General features: G+C 51.2%; 1 protein-coding gene across 1 annotated transcript; it reads left to right on the top strand.

Moving 5' to 3' along the window:
• Window positions 1-8,510: 8,510 nt before the first annotated feature.
• mrpl19 (mitochondrial ribosomal protein L19) lies at window positions 8,511-13,960 on the top strand (the record flags this gene model as incomplete). Its single annotated transcript, XM_042333073.1, is given in 5 exon segments — window positions 8,511-8,637; window positions 9,811-9,929; window positions 11,050-11,184; window positions 12,061-12,242; window positions 13,385-13,960. Coding segments are annotated over 5 exon segments (785 nt in total), but the record flags the coding sequence as incomplete, so codon positions are not given.
• Between the last annotated feature and the right edge of the window lie 72 nt (window positions 13,961-14,032).

The raw sequence follows: 14,032 nt of genomic DNA, 5'->3' as shown, positions 1-14,032 counted from the left end.
TGGACACCAAGTAATGCTTTCCAACAGCTGTCATTCCAAGCCTCATTGTTTCTTCATCAGCTATTTGACAGACATCTGCCTTCCGGATGGTACAAAGTCCAATACAGAACAGCTTGTAAAGTGCCTTAATGTCTGTGAAGTCTAAGTCCAATGCCCTGTATTATTGGACATTGAGTATAGCAAACCCAGCTAATTTTGGAGGTTTTGTAATAAGGAACGTTTACTTGCCTGATGTCAAAATAGCTGCTTAAAGTGCCACACATCACACGATGGTACGTGCGATTTTGTTCCCCAAACTCTGGAGAAAATTTATCACCATTCAGTTTCCACTCTGCGTTTTTGGTGGCTCCCAGTTTTCTGTCTGCATCAATTCCTTCTGAGTTCCATCATCAATGTTCACTGATTTCCAACAACATCCAGTGAGTCACAACCACAGACACAACCAAAGCCACTGTCCTCTTCCAATACCAAATCTGGTATGAAAACAAGTCATGGTTTATATAACGTGTCAGAATTATTGTTGCACATCAATCAGGCAGATTTATTTTCATTGTTTCAGATCAAAGAGGTTTGGAGGTCAGGAGACAAGGTCTAGTTTCATGCATTAGTTAGTCTTAAAAATTCATAACTCATGAATTGAACAGTAAAATTTGCATTGGACATGTAGTTTGTTATACGAGAAGCTATGGCACGCACACTAATTAGGTTGTGCATAAATAATCAAATCTGTCTGATAAAATATAGTAATGTGGAGAAAAGCACCAGCGCAGACTTTCTCTGCTGAATGGCATGTTTCTGTGCTGTAAGTCACTGACCCTCACTGGGGGACACGTCACTGCCCTCACTGGGGGGACACAGTCACTGACCCTCACTGGGGGACACCGCCCCCCTCCCACTGCCCCCTCCACTGGGGACACCGTCACTGCCCCTCACTGGGGGCACAGTCACTGACCCTCACTGGGGGACACCGTCACTGCCCCTCACTGGGGGCACAGTCACCCTCACCCCTCACTGGGGACACCGTCACTGCCCCTCACTGGGGGGCACAGTTTCACTGGACCCCTCACTGGGGGCACAGTCACTGACCCTCACTGGGGCACCGTCACTGCCCCTCACTGGGGGCACCGTCACTGCCCTCCACTGGGGGCACAGTCACTGACCCTCACTGGGGGCACCGTCACTGCCCCTCACTGGGGGCACCGTCACTGCCCCTCACTGGGGGCACCGTCACTGCCCCTCACTGGGGCACCGTCACTGCCCCTCACTGGGGCACAGTCACTGACCCTCACTGGGGGCACCGTCACTGCCCCTCACTGGGGGCACCGTCACTGCCCCTCACTGGGGGCACCGTCACTGCCCCTCACTGGGGGCACCGTCACTGACCCTCACTGGGGGGCACCGTCACTGACCCTTCACTGGGGGCACCGTCACTGCCCCTCACTGGGCGACACAGTCACTGACCCTCACTGGGGGCACAGTCACTGACCCTCACTGGGGGCACCGTCACTGCCCCTCACTGGGGGGCACAGTCACTGCCCCTCACTGGGGGCACAGTCACTGACCCTCACTGGGGGCACCGTCACTGCCCCTCACTGGGGGCACCTTCACTGCCCCTCACTGGGGGACACAGTCACTGACCCTCACTGGGGGGCACAGTCACTGACCCTCACTGGGGGGCACAGTCACTGCCCCTCACTGGGGGCACAGTCACTGACCCTCACTGGGGGCACCTTCACTGCCCCTCACTGGGGGGCACAGTCACTGACCCTCACTGGGGACACCGTCACTGCCCCTCACTGGGGGGCACAGTCACTGACCCTCACTGGGGGACACAGTCACTGACCCTCACTGGGGGCACAGTCACTGACCCTCACTGGGGGCACAGTCACTGACCCTCACTGGGGGCACCTTCACTGCCCCTCACTGGGGGGCACAGTAATTGACCCTCACTGGGGGGCACAGTCACTGACCCTCACTGGGGGCACTGTCACTGCCCCTCACTGGGGGGCACAGTCACTGCCCCTCACTGGGGGGCACAGTCACTGCCCCTCACTGGGGGCACAGTCACTGCCCCTCACTGGGGGGCACAGTCACTGACCCTCACTGGGGGGCACAGTCACTGACCCTCACTGGGGGGCACAGTCACTGACCCTCACTGGGGGGCACAGTCACTGACCCTCACTGGGGGCACAGTCACTGACCCTCACTGGGGGGCACAGTCACTGCCCCTCACTGGGGGACACTGTCACTGCCCCTCACTGGGGGCACAGTCACTGACCCTCACTGGGGGCACCTTCACTGCCCTCACTGGGGGCACTGTCACTGACCCTCACTGGGGGACACTGTCACTGCCCCTCACTGGGGGCACAGTCACTGACCCTCACTGGGGGCACAGTCACTGACCCTCACTGGGGGCACAGTCACTGACCCTCACTGGGGGCACAGTCACTGACCCTCACTGGGGCACCTTCACTGCCCCTCACTGGGGGGCACAGTAATTGACCCTCACTGGGGGGCACAGTCACTGACCCTCACTGGGGGCACTGTCACTGCCCCTCACTGGGGGCACAGTCACTGCCCCTCACTGGGGGGCACAGTCACTGCCCCTCACTGGGGGGCACAGTCACTGACCCTCACTGGGGGCACAGTCACTGACCCTCACTGGGGGCACCGTCACTGACCCTCACTGGGGGCACCGTCACTGACCCTCACTGGGGGGGCACAGTCACTGACCCTCACTGGGGGGGCACAGTCACTGACCCTCACTGGGGGGCACCGTCACTGACCCTCACTGGGGGGCACCGTCACTGACCCTCACTGGGGGGCACCGTCACTGCCCCTCACTGGGGGCACCGTCACTGCCCCTCACTGGGGGCACCGTCACTGCCCCTCACTGGGGCACCGTCACTGCCCCTCACTGGGCGCACCGTCACTGCCCCTCACTGGGGGCACCCGTCACTGGGGCACCGTCACTGCCCCTCACTGGGGGCACCGTCACTGACCCTCACTGGGGGCACCGTCACTGCCCCTCACTGGGCGACACAGTCACTGACCCTCACTGGGGGCACCGTCACTGACCCTCACTGGGGGCACCGTCACTGCCCCTCACTGGGGGCACAGTCACTGCCCTCACTGGGGGCACCGTCACTGCCCCTCACTGGGGACACAGTCACTGCCCCTCACTGGGGGCACCGTCACTGCCCCTCACTGGGGGCACCGTCACTGCCCCTCCCCCGGGGGCACCGTCACTGCCCCTCACACCCCTCCCCCGGGGACACCGTCACTGCCCCTCACTGGGGGCACCATCACTGACCCTCACTGGGGGGCACCGTCACTGCCCCTCCCCCGGGGGCACCGTCACTGCCCCTCACTGGGGGGCACAGTCACTGCCCCTCACTGGGGGCACCGTCACTGCCCCTCACTGGGGGACACAGTCACTGCCCCTCACTGGGGGCACCGTCACTGCCCCTCACTGGGGGCACCGTCACTGCCCCTCACTGGGGGCACCGTCACTGCCCCTCACTGGGGGCACCGTCACTGCCCCTCACTGGGGGCACAGTCACTGACCCTCACTGGGGGGCACAGTCACTGCCCCTCACTGGGGGACACAGTCACTGACCCTCACTGGGGGCACCGTCACTGCCCCTCACTGGGGGCACAGTCACTGACCCTCACTGGGGGACACAGTCACTGCCCCTCACTGGGGGGCACAGTCACTGCCCCTCACTGGGGGCACCGTCACTGCCCCTCACTGGGGACACAGTCACTGACCCTCACTGGGGACACCGTCACTGCCCCTCACTGGGGGGCACAGTCACTGACCCTCACTGGGGACACCGTCACTGCCCCTCACTGGGGGGCACAGTCACTGACCCTCACTGGGGGACACAGTCACTGACCCTCACTGGGGGACACCGTCACTGCCCCTCACTGGGGGACACCGTCACTGCCCCTCACTGGGGGCACAGTCACTGACCCTCACTGGGGACACCGTCACTGCCCCTCACTGGGGGGCACAGTCACTGACCCTCACTGGGGGACACAGTCACTGACCCTCACTGGGGACACCGTCACTGCCCCTCACTGGGGGGCACAGTCACTGACCCTAACTGGGGACACCGTCACTGCCCCTCACTGGGGGGCACAGTCACTGACCCTCACTGGGGGCACCGTCACTGCCCCTCACTGGGGGCACCGTCACTGCCCCTCACTGGGGGCACAGTCACTGACCCTCACTGGGGGCACCGTCACTGCCCCTCACTGGGGGCACCGTCACTGCCCCTCACTGGGGGCACCGTCACTGCCCCTCACTGGGGGCACCGTCACTGCCCTCTGGGCACAGTCACTGACCCTCACTGGGGGCACCGTCACTGCCCCTCACTGGGGGCACCGTCACTGCCCCTCACTGGGGGCACCGTCACTGCCCCTCACTGGGGGCACCGTCACTGCCCCTCACTGGGGGCACCGTCACTGACCCTCACTGGGGGCACCGTCACTGCCCCTCACTGGGCGACACAGTCACTGACCCTCACTGGGGGCACAGTCACTGACCCTCACTGGGGGCACCGTCACTGCCCCTCACTGGGGGCACAGTCACTGCCCCTCACTGGGGGCACAGTCACTGACCCTCACTGGGGGCACCGTCACTGCCCCTCACTGGGGGCACCTTCACTGCCCCTCACTGGGGGACACAGTCACTGACCCTCACTGGGGGGCACAGTCACTGACCCTCACTGGGGGGCACAGTCACTGCCCCTCACTGGGGGCACAGTCACTGACCCTCACTGGGGGCACCTTCACTGCCCCTCACTGGGGGGCACAGTCACTGACCCTCACTGGGGGACACTGTCACTGCCCCTCACTGGGGGCACAGTCACTGACCCTCACTGGGGCACAGTCACTGACCCTCACTGGGGGCACAGTCACTGACCCTCACTGGGGGCACCTTCACTGCCCCTCACTGGGGGGCACAGTAATTGACCCTCACTGGGGGGCACAGTCACTGACCCTCACTGGGGGCACTGTCACTGCCCCTCACTGGGGGGCACAGTCACTGCCCCTCACTGGGGGCACAGTCACTGCCCCTCACTGGGGGGCACAGTCACTGCCCCTCACTGGGGGGCACAGTCACTGCCCCTCACTGGGGGGCACAGTCACTGACCCTCACTGGGGGCACAGTCACTGACCCTCACTGGGGGGCACAGTCACTGACCCTCACTGGGGGGCACAGTCACTGACCCTCACTGGGGGCACTGTCACTGCCCCTCACTGGGGGACACTGTCACTGCCCCTCACTGGGGGCACAGTCACTGACCCTCACTGGGGGCACCTTCACTGCCCCTCACTGGGGGGCACTGTCACTGACCCTCACTGGGGGACACTGTCACTGCCCCTCACTGGGGGGCACAGTCACTGACCCTCACTGGGGGGCACAGTCACTGACCCTCACTGGGGGCACAGTCACTGACCCTCACTGGGGGCACAGTCACTGACCCTCACTGGGGGCACCTTCACTGCCCCTCACTGGGGGGCACAGTAATTGACCCTCACTGGGGGGCACAGTCACTGACCCTCACTGGGGGCACTGTCACTGCCCCTCACTGGGGGGCACAGTCACTGCCCCTCACTGGGGGCACAGTCACTGCCCCTCACTGGGGGGCACAGTCACTGACCCTCACTGGGGGGCACAGTCACTGACCCTCACTGGGGGGCACAGTCACTGACCCTCACTGGGGGGCACAGTCACTGACCCTCACTGGGGGCACAGTCACTGACCCTCACTGGGGGCACAGTCACTGACCCTCACTGGGGACACCGTCACTGCCCCTCACTGAGGGGCACAGTAACTGACCCTCACTGGGGGCGGGTACAGTAATTGATCCTCACTGGGGGGCACAGTAACTGACCCTCACTGGGGGGGCACAGTCACTGACCCTCACTGGGGGGGCACAGTCACTGACCCTCACTGGGGGGCACCGTCACTGACCCTCACTGGGGGCACCGTCACTGCCCCTCACTGGGGGCACCGTCACTGCCCCTCACTGGGGGCACCGTCACTGCCCCTCACTGGGGGCACCGTCACTGCCCCTCACTGGGGGCACCGTCACTGCCCCTCACTGGGGGCACCGTCACTGCCCCTCACTGGGGGCACCGTCACTGCCCCTCACTGGGGGCACCGTCACTGCCCCTCACTGGGGGCACCGTCACTGACCCTCACTGGGGGGCACCGTCACTGCCCCTCACTGGGCGACACAGTCACTGACCCTCACTGGGGGCACCGTCACTGACCCTCACTGGGGGCACAGTCACTGACCCTCACTGGGGGGCACAGTCACTGCCCCTCACTGGGGGCACAGTCACTGACCCTCACTGGGGGCACCGTCACTGCCCCTCACTGGGGGGCACAGTCACTGACCCTCACTGGGGGACACTGTCACTGCCCCTCACTGGGGGGCACAGTCACTGACCCTCACTGGGGGGCACAGTCACTGCCCCTCACTGGGGGACACCTTCACTGCCCCTCACTGGGGGACACAGTCACTGACCCTCACTGGGGGGCACAGTCACTGCCCCTCACTGGGGGACACTGTCACTGCCCCTCACTGGGGGCACAGTCACTGACCCTCACTGGGGGCACCTTCACTGCCCCTCACTGGGGGGCACAGTCACTGACCCTCACTGGGGGACACTGTCACTGCCCCTCACTGGGGGGCACAGTCACTGACCCTCACTGGGGGGCACAGTCACTGACCCTCACTGGGGGCACAGTCACTGACCCTCACTGGGGGCACAGTCACTGACCCTCACTGGGGGCACCTTCACTGCCCCTCACTGGGGGGCACAGTAATTGACCCTCACTGGGGGGCACAGTCACTGACCCTCACTGGGGGCACTGTCACTGCCCCTCACTGGGGGGCACAGTCACTGCCCCTCACTGGGGGCACAGTCACTGCCCCTCACTGGGGGGCACAGTCACTGACCCTCACTGGGGGGCACAGTCACTGACCCTCACTGGGGGGCACAGTCACTGACCCTCACTGGGGGCACAGTCACTGACCCTCACTGGGGGGCACAGTCACTGACCCTCACTGGGGGGCACAGTCACTGACCCTCACTGGGGACACCGTCACTGCCCCTCACTGAGGGGCACAGTAACTGACCCTCACTGGGGGCGGGTACAGTAATTGATCCTCACTGGGGGGCACAGTAACTGACCCTCACTGGGGGGGCACAGTCACTGACCCTCACTGGGGGGCACAGTAACTGACCCTCACTGGGGGGGCACAGTCACTGACCCTCACTGGGGGGCACAGTCACTGACCCTCACTGGGCAGAGCACTTGTGAAGATGTGTTTCTTGTGTCTCTTACTGTCCAATCACATGTAAACCTGCTCCTCCCATGAAAAATGACTTGAATAGTAAAGGTCTTATTGAAACACCTTTTCATTTCATTTGTAATAATAATGTAATTTCTCCTTGAGTGGAAAGGGCTGAGGCGAGTTAAGAGAGGAAAATACTCCTGTAATTGTTTTATTTGTATAGTAATACTTAATCTTTGTAACTGATATGAAGCCCATAATGTTGAAACATCTCAAAGCGTTTCACAAGCTATTGGCTGTAAAAGTGTAGTGACTGTATTATAACAAGGCCATATGTTCTTTATAGAATTATTAGTCTGAAATCTGACCATCAGAAGGGTAAACATGTAAGCAAAGGTTGTGAAGTTACTTGGAAAGTAGAAGAATGTTTGAAACAAGTGCAAAAATGTAAACATTGGTACTGTCCTGGCATTGATAGACTACTGATACCCAGCAAAGGGTCTTCCAACACTTAACTTGCAGTTTGTGAACTCACCTTGTGGCAGATCATGCCATCAGTAATCATATCTGTTGAGTTTTTTCAGTTATTTTAAATAATATGTTTTAAAAAATTGAAAATTATTCTGCAAATGCAGAATCCGCCGTAAGGTAAACTAACCTAGTGATTTTTGAATCTTGTTTGCTGTGCCTGAATGAAAATGTCCAGTAAGGATGTTGGCAGTAACATCTAAACCTATACATTCATGTAAAAGTTCTTTGCTGGAATACGTTTATCACAAACATAAGCAGATTTGGATAAAGGTATCAATCACCAAAATCCAGATCTGTAATTTTTTTCCATTTGTGGTCATCTGAAACAGCCTCGATAATTTATTGTATACTGTACAGTCAAACCTGTTCAGGCAACCACCCCCTCTTACAATCACCCTGGAACAGCGCAGCCACAATTCTACATACTAATAATGATAATTCTTGCATTTGATATAGCGCCTTGTCAAAGACCACTTTGGCCAAGTTCCCTAAGCAGTTGTTGAAGACTGTATACAACAATACAAATGAAATACCTATTCAAGAAAAACTATCAGCAAGATAAAATGTAGTACTTTGAAAAAATAAATCAATACACTACTGTATTAGATATTTTTCTGTGTTTTCCTTGCGTCTTATGTTTATTATCTTTTATTTGTCAAGTTTTAGGGTTTCGGTTGGCCCAAGTCAGGCTTTTAAGCTCATTAAGTGATGGCAAACCATCAAAATTCCAGCCTCCACCAAAACCTGTCATCATTGACAAAACCCAGACCGTGGCATCACAGAGAAGGTAAGTGAAGGAAGTATTGTTTGATGAAAAATACAGCTTTTTTTCCCTTTTGTACTGCTACTAGTAATACTTGCACTTGATATAGCACCTTTATTATTATTATTATTTCATGTTGAGAGGCTGTCTCAATGCACGGCACATGATTTACAACAACAACTTGCACTTATATAGCACTCTCCACGCAGGGTAGCGTCTCAGAGTGCTTAACAATGGCAGTCTGACTCCGAGCCGGGTTGGGTTGGACGCGGGGGGTGGATGGGCTGTGACCGTATGCACGGTCGAAAGGGAAGGTTTTAAGGTTTCACAGCAAGCTCCCTCTTTCACCAGTGAGAAACTCCTCCTTGGCCTTCATTCCCCCTCCCCAGCCTACCTCCGTGATCTCCCGACCCGGCCGTTCCCTTTGCCCAGCAAATACTGGCTTGCTTCATGTCCCCCCTCACACCCACCTGCCCCACCATCGCCATTTTGGCCCCGCTCTCTGGAGCTCCATTCCTGGAGTCCCTCCGACACTCTCCCTCCCCTCTTACCCATCACGTCAAAAAGACCTAATTCTTGAACCGCACTTTTGGTCATCTTTTTTCCTCCCCATCCCACGTCCCTCTCATCCCCAGCTCAGGTGCCCAGCCGCAGGGTCAAGACCTTTGAGGCGTCCTTCCTACATGGATAAAGGCGCTGTGTAAATTATGTTTCTGGAAGGGAAACACAAAAATATTGCTTATGTAGTTTGCGGACATGTCTCAAAACGGTATCTGGCCCTCAGCAGCATAAAGGCTCATGGAGCTTGAACCCCAACCTTCTGAATCAGATTTGAAAATGGTATCAAAGTCAGGCTGACACACATGGATTATTCATTATTTCATAACATTTGGCAGCTAATATTGTTAAAAGTATTTATTATATATTATTCCTTTTTTAATCTTACAAGAATCTGCAGTTTAATTTGTAACAGTTACCTTTCATTTGTAAACAAGGTACTGTTAACAAGTAAATGTTTACAAGTAAATGTAAACTGTGATTACTTTTCTTTTGCTAAAGTTTTGACAGAACAGCTAAAATGTAAACATGGATTTATTTTGTCAATGTTTAACTTACTATTGGAAAAACATCGTAGACTGCATTGCTGAATATTTTCAAATATCTTAATTAAAATTTGTACTATTCTTCTGAAACCAGGTTTGTCAGTCCTGAGTTCATACCACCAAGAGGAAGGACAAATCCCCTAAAATTCTTAATTGAAAGAAAAGATATGGTTCAAAGACGGAAAGTCTTAAATATACCAGAGTTCTATGCAGGTTAGTAAAATTATTTATTTGGGGATATTCTGTCAATATACTGATAAAGCTAAATGAACTTAAAATCCAATATGTTTAGAGAAAAATATTTTATTAAATCCTTGCTTCCCCCACCCTCACAGACCTGGTAATACAAAAAATAAGTCCATTGAATGATTATGTAATGGTGAGAATCAACTGAGTTAGAAGTTGATGTATTGTTATTTTGTGTACACGGAAAAGAACGTATATTTCTGAAACACGTATCCCGTTGAAATATGTAACATGTGGTGACTGTTATTCTATTGGCAAACACAACAACCATTCCATGAACAGCTACAATAACAACTTTAATTTATATGAATGGGGTAGCATCTCGGGGTGCTGAACATTTACCTTGATTATTACATTTACCCTGATTATTCTTGACCAGGGAAATGGGAGAAACTCCTTTTTTCAAATACTGCCATGTAGTGCTGTGTGAGCGTTAACATCCACCTGACCAGGCAGATAGGATTTTGGTTTAATGTGTTAGCTGAAGAGCACCACCTCTGACAATACAGCAGTCTCTCAGTGCTACATTGAAGTGATAGAGTAGATTATGAGCTTAAGGCGTGAGTGTTACCAACTGAGTCTTAATTGATGTCTATAATGTATATGTATGTATCTAAGGACAAAACCAAAGAATTTTTTTGTAAAAATATTTTCCCCCTGAAAATATAGGGTGATTAATCAATGTTTGCCCCCACAGCCCCCACATTAAAGAGAATGGTCACATGTGGATCATTAGGCAGATGGTAGTCACATGTTTGAGCTCTTACTAAATACATAGCTGGTATCAGGAACCGTTCCCAGACAGCATGGTGAGCAACTCAGCTTCACATAAGTCTTAAGTATATTGACCAGACCACAGCCACGATACATAATGCAACTACTCAAAGCTGAAAATCTGATGATGGTGAGGTGGCTATTCTGGAAGAATGAGATCAAATGGACCCACGGGCATTCTTTATCCAAATGTTTTATGAACTTCTAATATGTATTGCAGTTTCCAAAAGAATGTAAGATAGATTCAGGTTAGAAATAATACTCAGAATATTCATTTAAAGTAATTACTACAGCCTTTTTTTTTTACAAACAGGATCTATCCTTGCTGTGACTATGGCAGACACATATGCCAATGCCAAAACTAGCAGATTTGTTGGTATCTGTACCCAGCGATCAGGAAAAGGATTGGGGGCTACATTTGTTCTTAGAAATGTCATAGATGGACAAGGTAAGTTTCTAATAGTTGTTATCCATAATTCTCTTAAACTGTTAAATATGACTAGAAAGGTGAATAAATTAAAAGAACTTTATCAAATGTACATATAAATATTATTTTAGAAAATCAAGTCTATGATAACAATGTTTTAGGCAAAGATGTAATGCATTTCATATAGTGCCTTATCATGTTGAAATATTCAAAACGTTTTCATTTTCTATAAAGTGTAGTGATTGTGTATTTGTAGGCAAACACGGCAACCAATTTGCATACCATAAAGTCCCATAAACAGTGACCCAATTTTTTTTACATCTCACCCAAAGGATGACACCTCTTGACAGCGTAGCACAACCTCAGCGGTGCATTGGAGTGTCAGCTTAGACTATATGAGTTTGAAGTCTTAATGCACATCCTTTTGATTTCAGAGGCGTGAGTGCTATACCTGAGCGAAGCTGATGCTGTCTTATCTTGATAGCTTTAATGTCCACTTGAATAGGCAGACAGAACCTTAGTAAAACATCTCATCCAAAAGATGGCACCTCCAACAATGCAGCATTCCTGTAAACTTGCATTGGAGTGTCAGCCTAGACATAGAGCTTAAAGTCCCATTTTGGGGCATGAACCTAGAATTTTCTGACTCGGAAATGAGTTCTACCAACTGAGCCAGGATTACAGAGTAAAATGCATTTTGAATTTACAATTGTGCTGAGGACATGCATGATTTTTCCCTTTCATCTTAGCTGTAGTCTGTTTTCAGCTACAATAACTTGACTTGAATTGTGAAAGGTGTTTAAACGTGACATGGGATTAGTTAGAATTTGAGCATCTATCTTAAATAATTGAAGGAAAAAAAGACAAGTTCATTGTACCAGTTGTGTTTCCTTATAGGTGTTGAGATCTGCTTTGAACTATATAATCCTCGAATACAGCAGTTTGAGGTGCTGAAGCTGGAAAAGAGGCTGGATGATAACTTAATGTATTTGCGTGATGCTCTGCCAGAATACAGCACTTTTGACTTCGACATGAAGGCAGTTCCTCTTCCGATTGGTGATGAGGTCCCAATCAATACAGTAAGGAATCACTTTTTAATCAATAGAAAAACATAGAAATGTACAGCATGGAAGAAGGCCATTTAGCATGTCTAGGTGACTAGATAAGCACCAAAAAAAGGAGTAAGCTACAGGGGTATGGGGAAAGGACAGGTAAATGGGACTGAATGATTGCTTTTAGAAGAGCCAGCATAGCTATGATGAACTGAATGGCTGCCTTCTGTGCTGTAAGTTTCTATGGTTCGATATGTGGAACTTTCAGTTGCATAGCGAGACTTCCAGCTGACCAAAAATATAGCTGAGGAATCACACTGTAGACTTGTCTGAATTCACAAAGTTAAATGGGACATAAAAGTTTCCAGTGTATTCTATTTGAAAATCTTTCTGTAAAATGTGATATGATAAAACAACTTAGGAAGGCATGCTTGAATGCAATTGGTGGTAAGGGATTCAGAGCATGAAAGTGAATGTGAATAGATTTAATGTGAATTTCTACTCTTATGTTGTCAAATTTGTTATTTGATTGGCTTCGGCTGGTTCAGTACATCCATTCTGCCAAACTCTGTGTAACTGGAATCAAACTAGTACAGCAGGATATGATTTCCAGATATCGCAGAATTCCAGCAGATTCCTCATTTTAAGCAAGCTTCTGAGAAATAATGATTTTATGTTTTCTATTAAGTATTTTGAACAAAAACTATGCCCTGTAGAGTTTGTTTCCCCTCAATTCAAACATTGTAATACTCTTACATTGCTGCTGGTGGCAGTGCCGGCTTGTCAGCAGTTTTACCTACAATGGGTCCGATTGTGAATTCACTGTTTGATCACGTGATGTTATATTACTGTAATTTAGGGAACATAACAGTTTATCAGAATGCTGTAGTTTCAGATAAGGGTAGACCATTGGTTTGTTCATCACATCCATTCAACTTCCCAAAAGATTCCTGTCATATCTCATCATCCAATGACTCAACCTTCATGTCAAACAAATCATGAATCACAAATAATTGAAGCTTCCAGGAATTTATCTTATTTCCTTGTTTTTAAGCATTGAGGGGGTTTGTAACTGGAGATCTTTAATACAGCAACTTCACGTGGTGAGTATACAATGTCCAAATCTTGCTGCTTTTTCTAACTGCTTTTTATTTTATTTTCTCTGACAGCTGAAGGTAAAAATGAAACCTAAACCATGGTCAAAACGATGGGAACGTCCAAAGTATAAAGTTCAGGGTATCCGTTTGGAACTCTATCTTACAGAAAGACACATAGAATCAGCCAAAAAGCACGAAAAGCCCTGGCTTGAATATGATATGATGAAGGAATATGATACATCCAAGATTGAGGAAAATATCTGGTTGGAACTGCAAAGAGAAATGAATAAATAAGGAACCTCTAAGGTCTGCTAAGAGAATTGACATTCCCGTCTTATCATTACTAGCACCAGAGACTGATTATAATGTAAAGTGCTTTATAGCCCTTTATCCCACAAAATGTAAAGATCATGGAGCAGTAAGTGTCCTTTGCTTATGGAGTTTAACTGGAGGGTAATAAATGTAGATAAGTTGGTTTATAGTGCTCTACTTGTGTGGAAGAATTACTTGTAAATCAGGCAAAATGATTCACATGCTTGTATAATTCAGGTTGTCCGACTACTCATTTCTTTCTAATGAGAAGTGCAAACCTTGTACTGTATTATTACAAGATTCTTGCATTCTTGCAAATAAAACAATTTGAATATATATACCAAGTTGAAATTACATTAAAGCATCATTCTGAAGATTGAAAAATTATCAGGTGTTAGCTCAGTTGGT

The sequence above is a fragment of the Callorhinchus milii genome, unplaced genomic scaffold (genome assembly GCF_018977255.1).
Source record: "Callorhinchus milii isolate IMCB2004 unplaced genomic scaffold, IMCB_Cmil_1.0 Scaffold3, whole genome shotgun sequence".
NCBI lineage: Eukaryota > Metazoa > Chordata > Chondrichthyes > Chimaeriformes > Callorhinchidae > Callorhinchus > Callorhinchus milii.
Note: the sequence above shows the minus strand (reverse complement) of the source record. Positions and strands in the feature narration are given on the sequence as shown.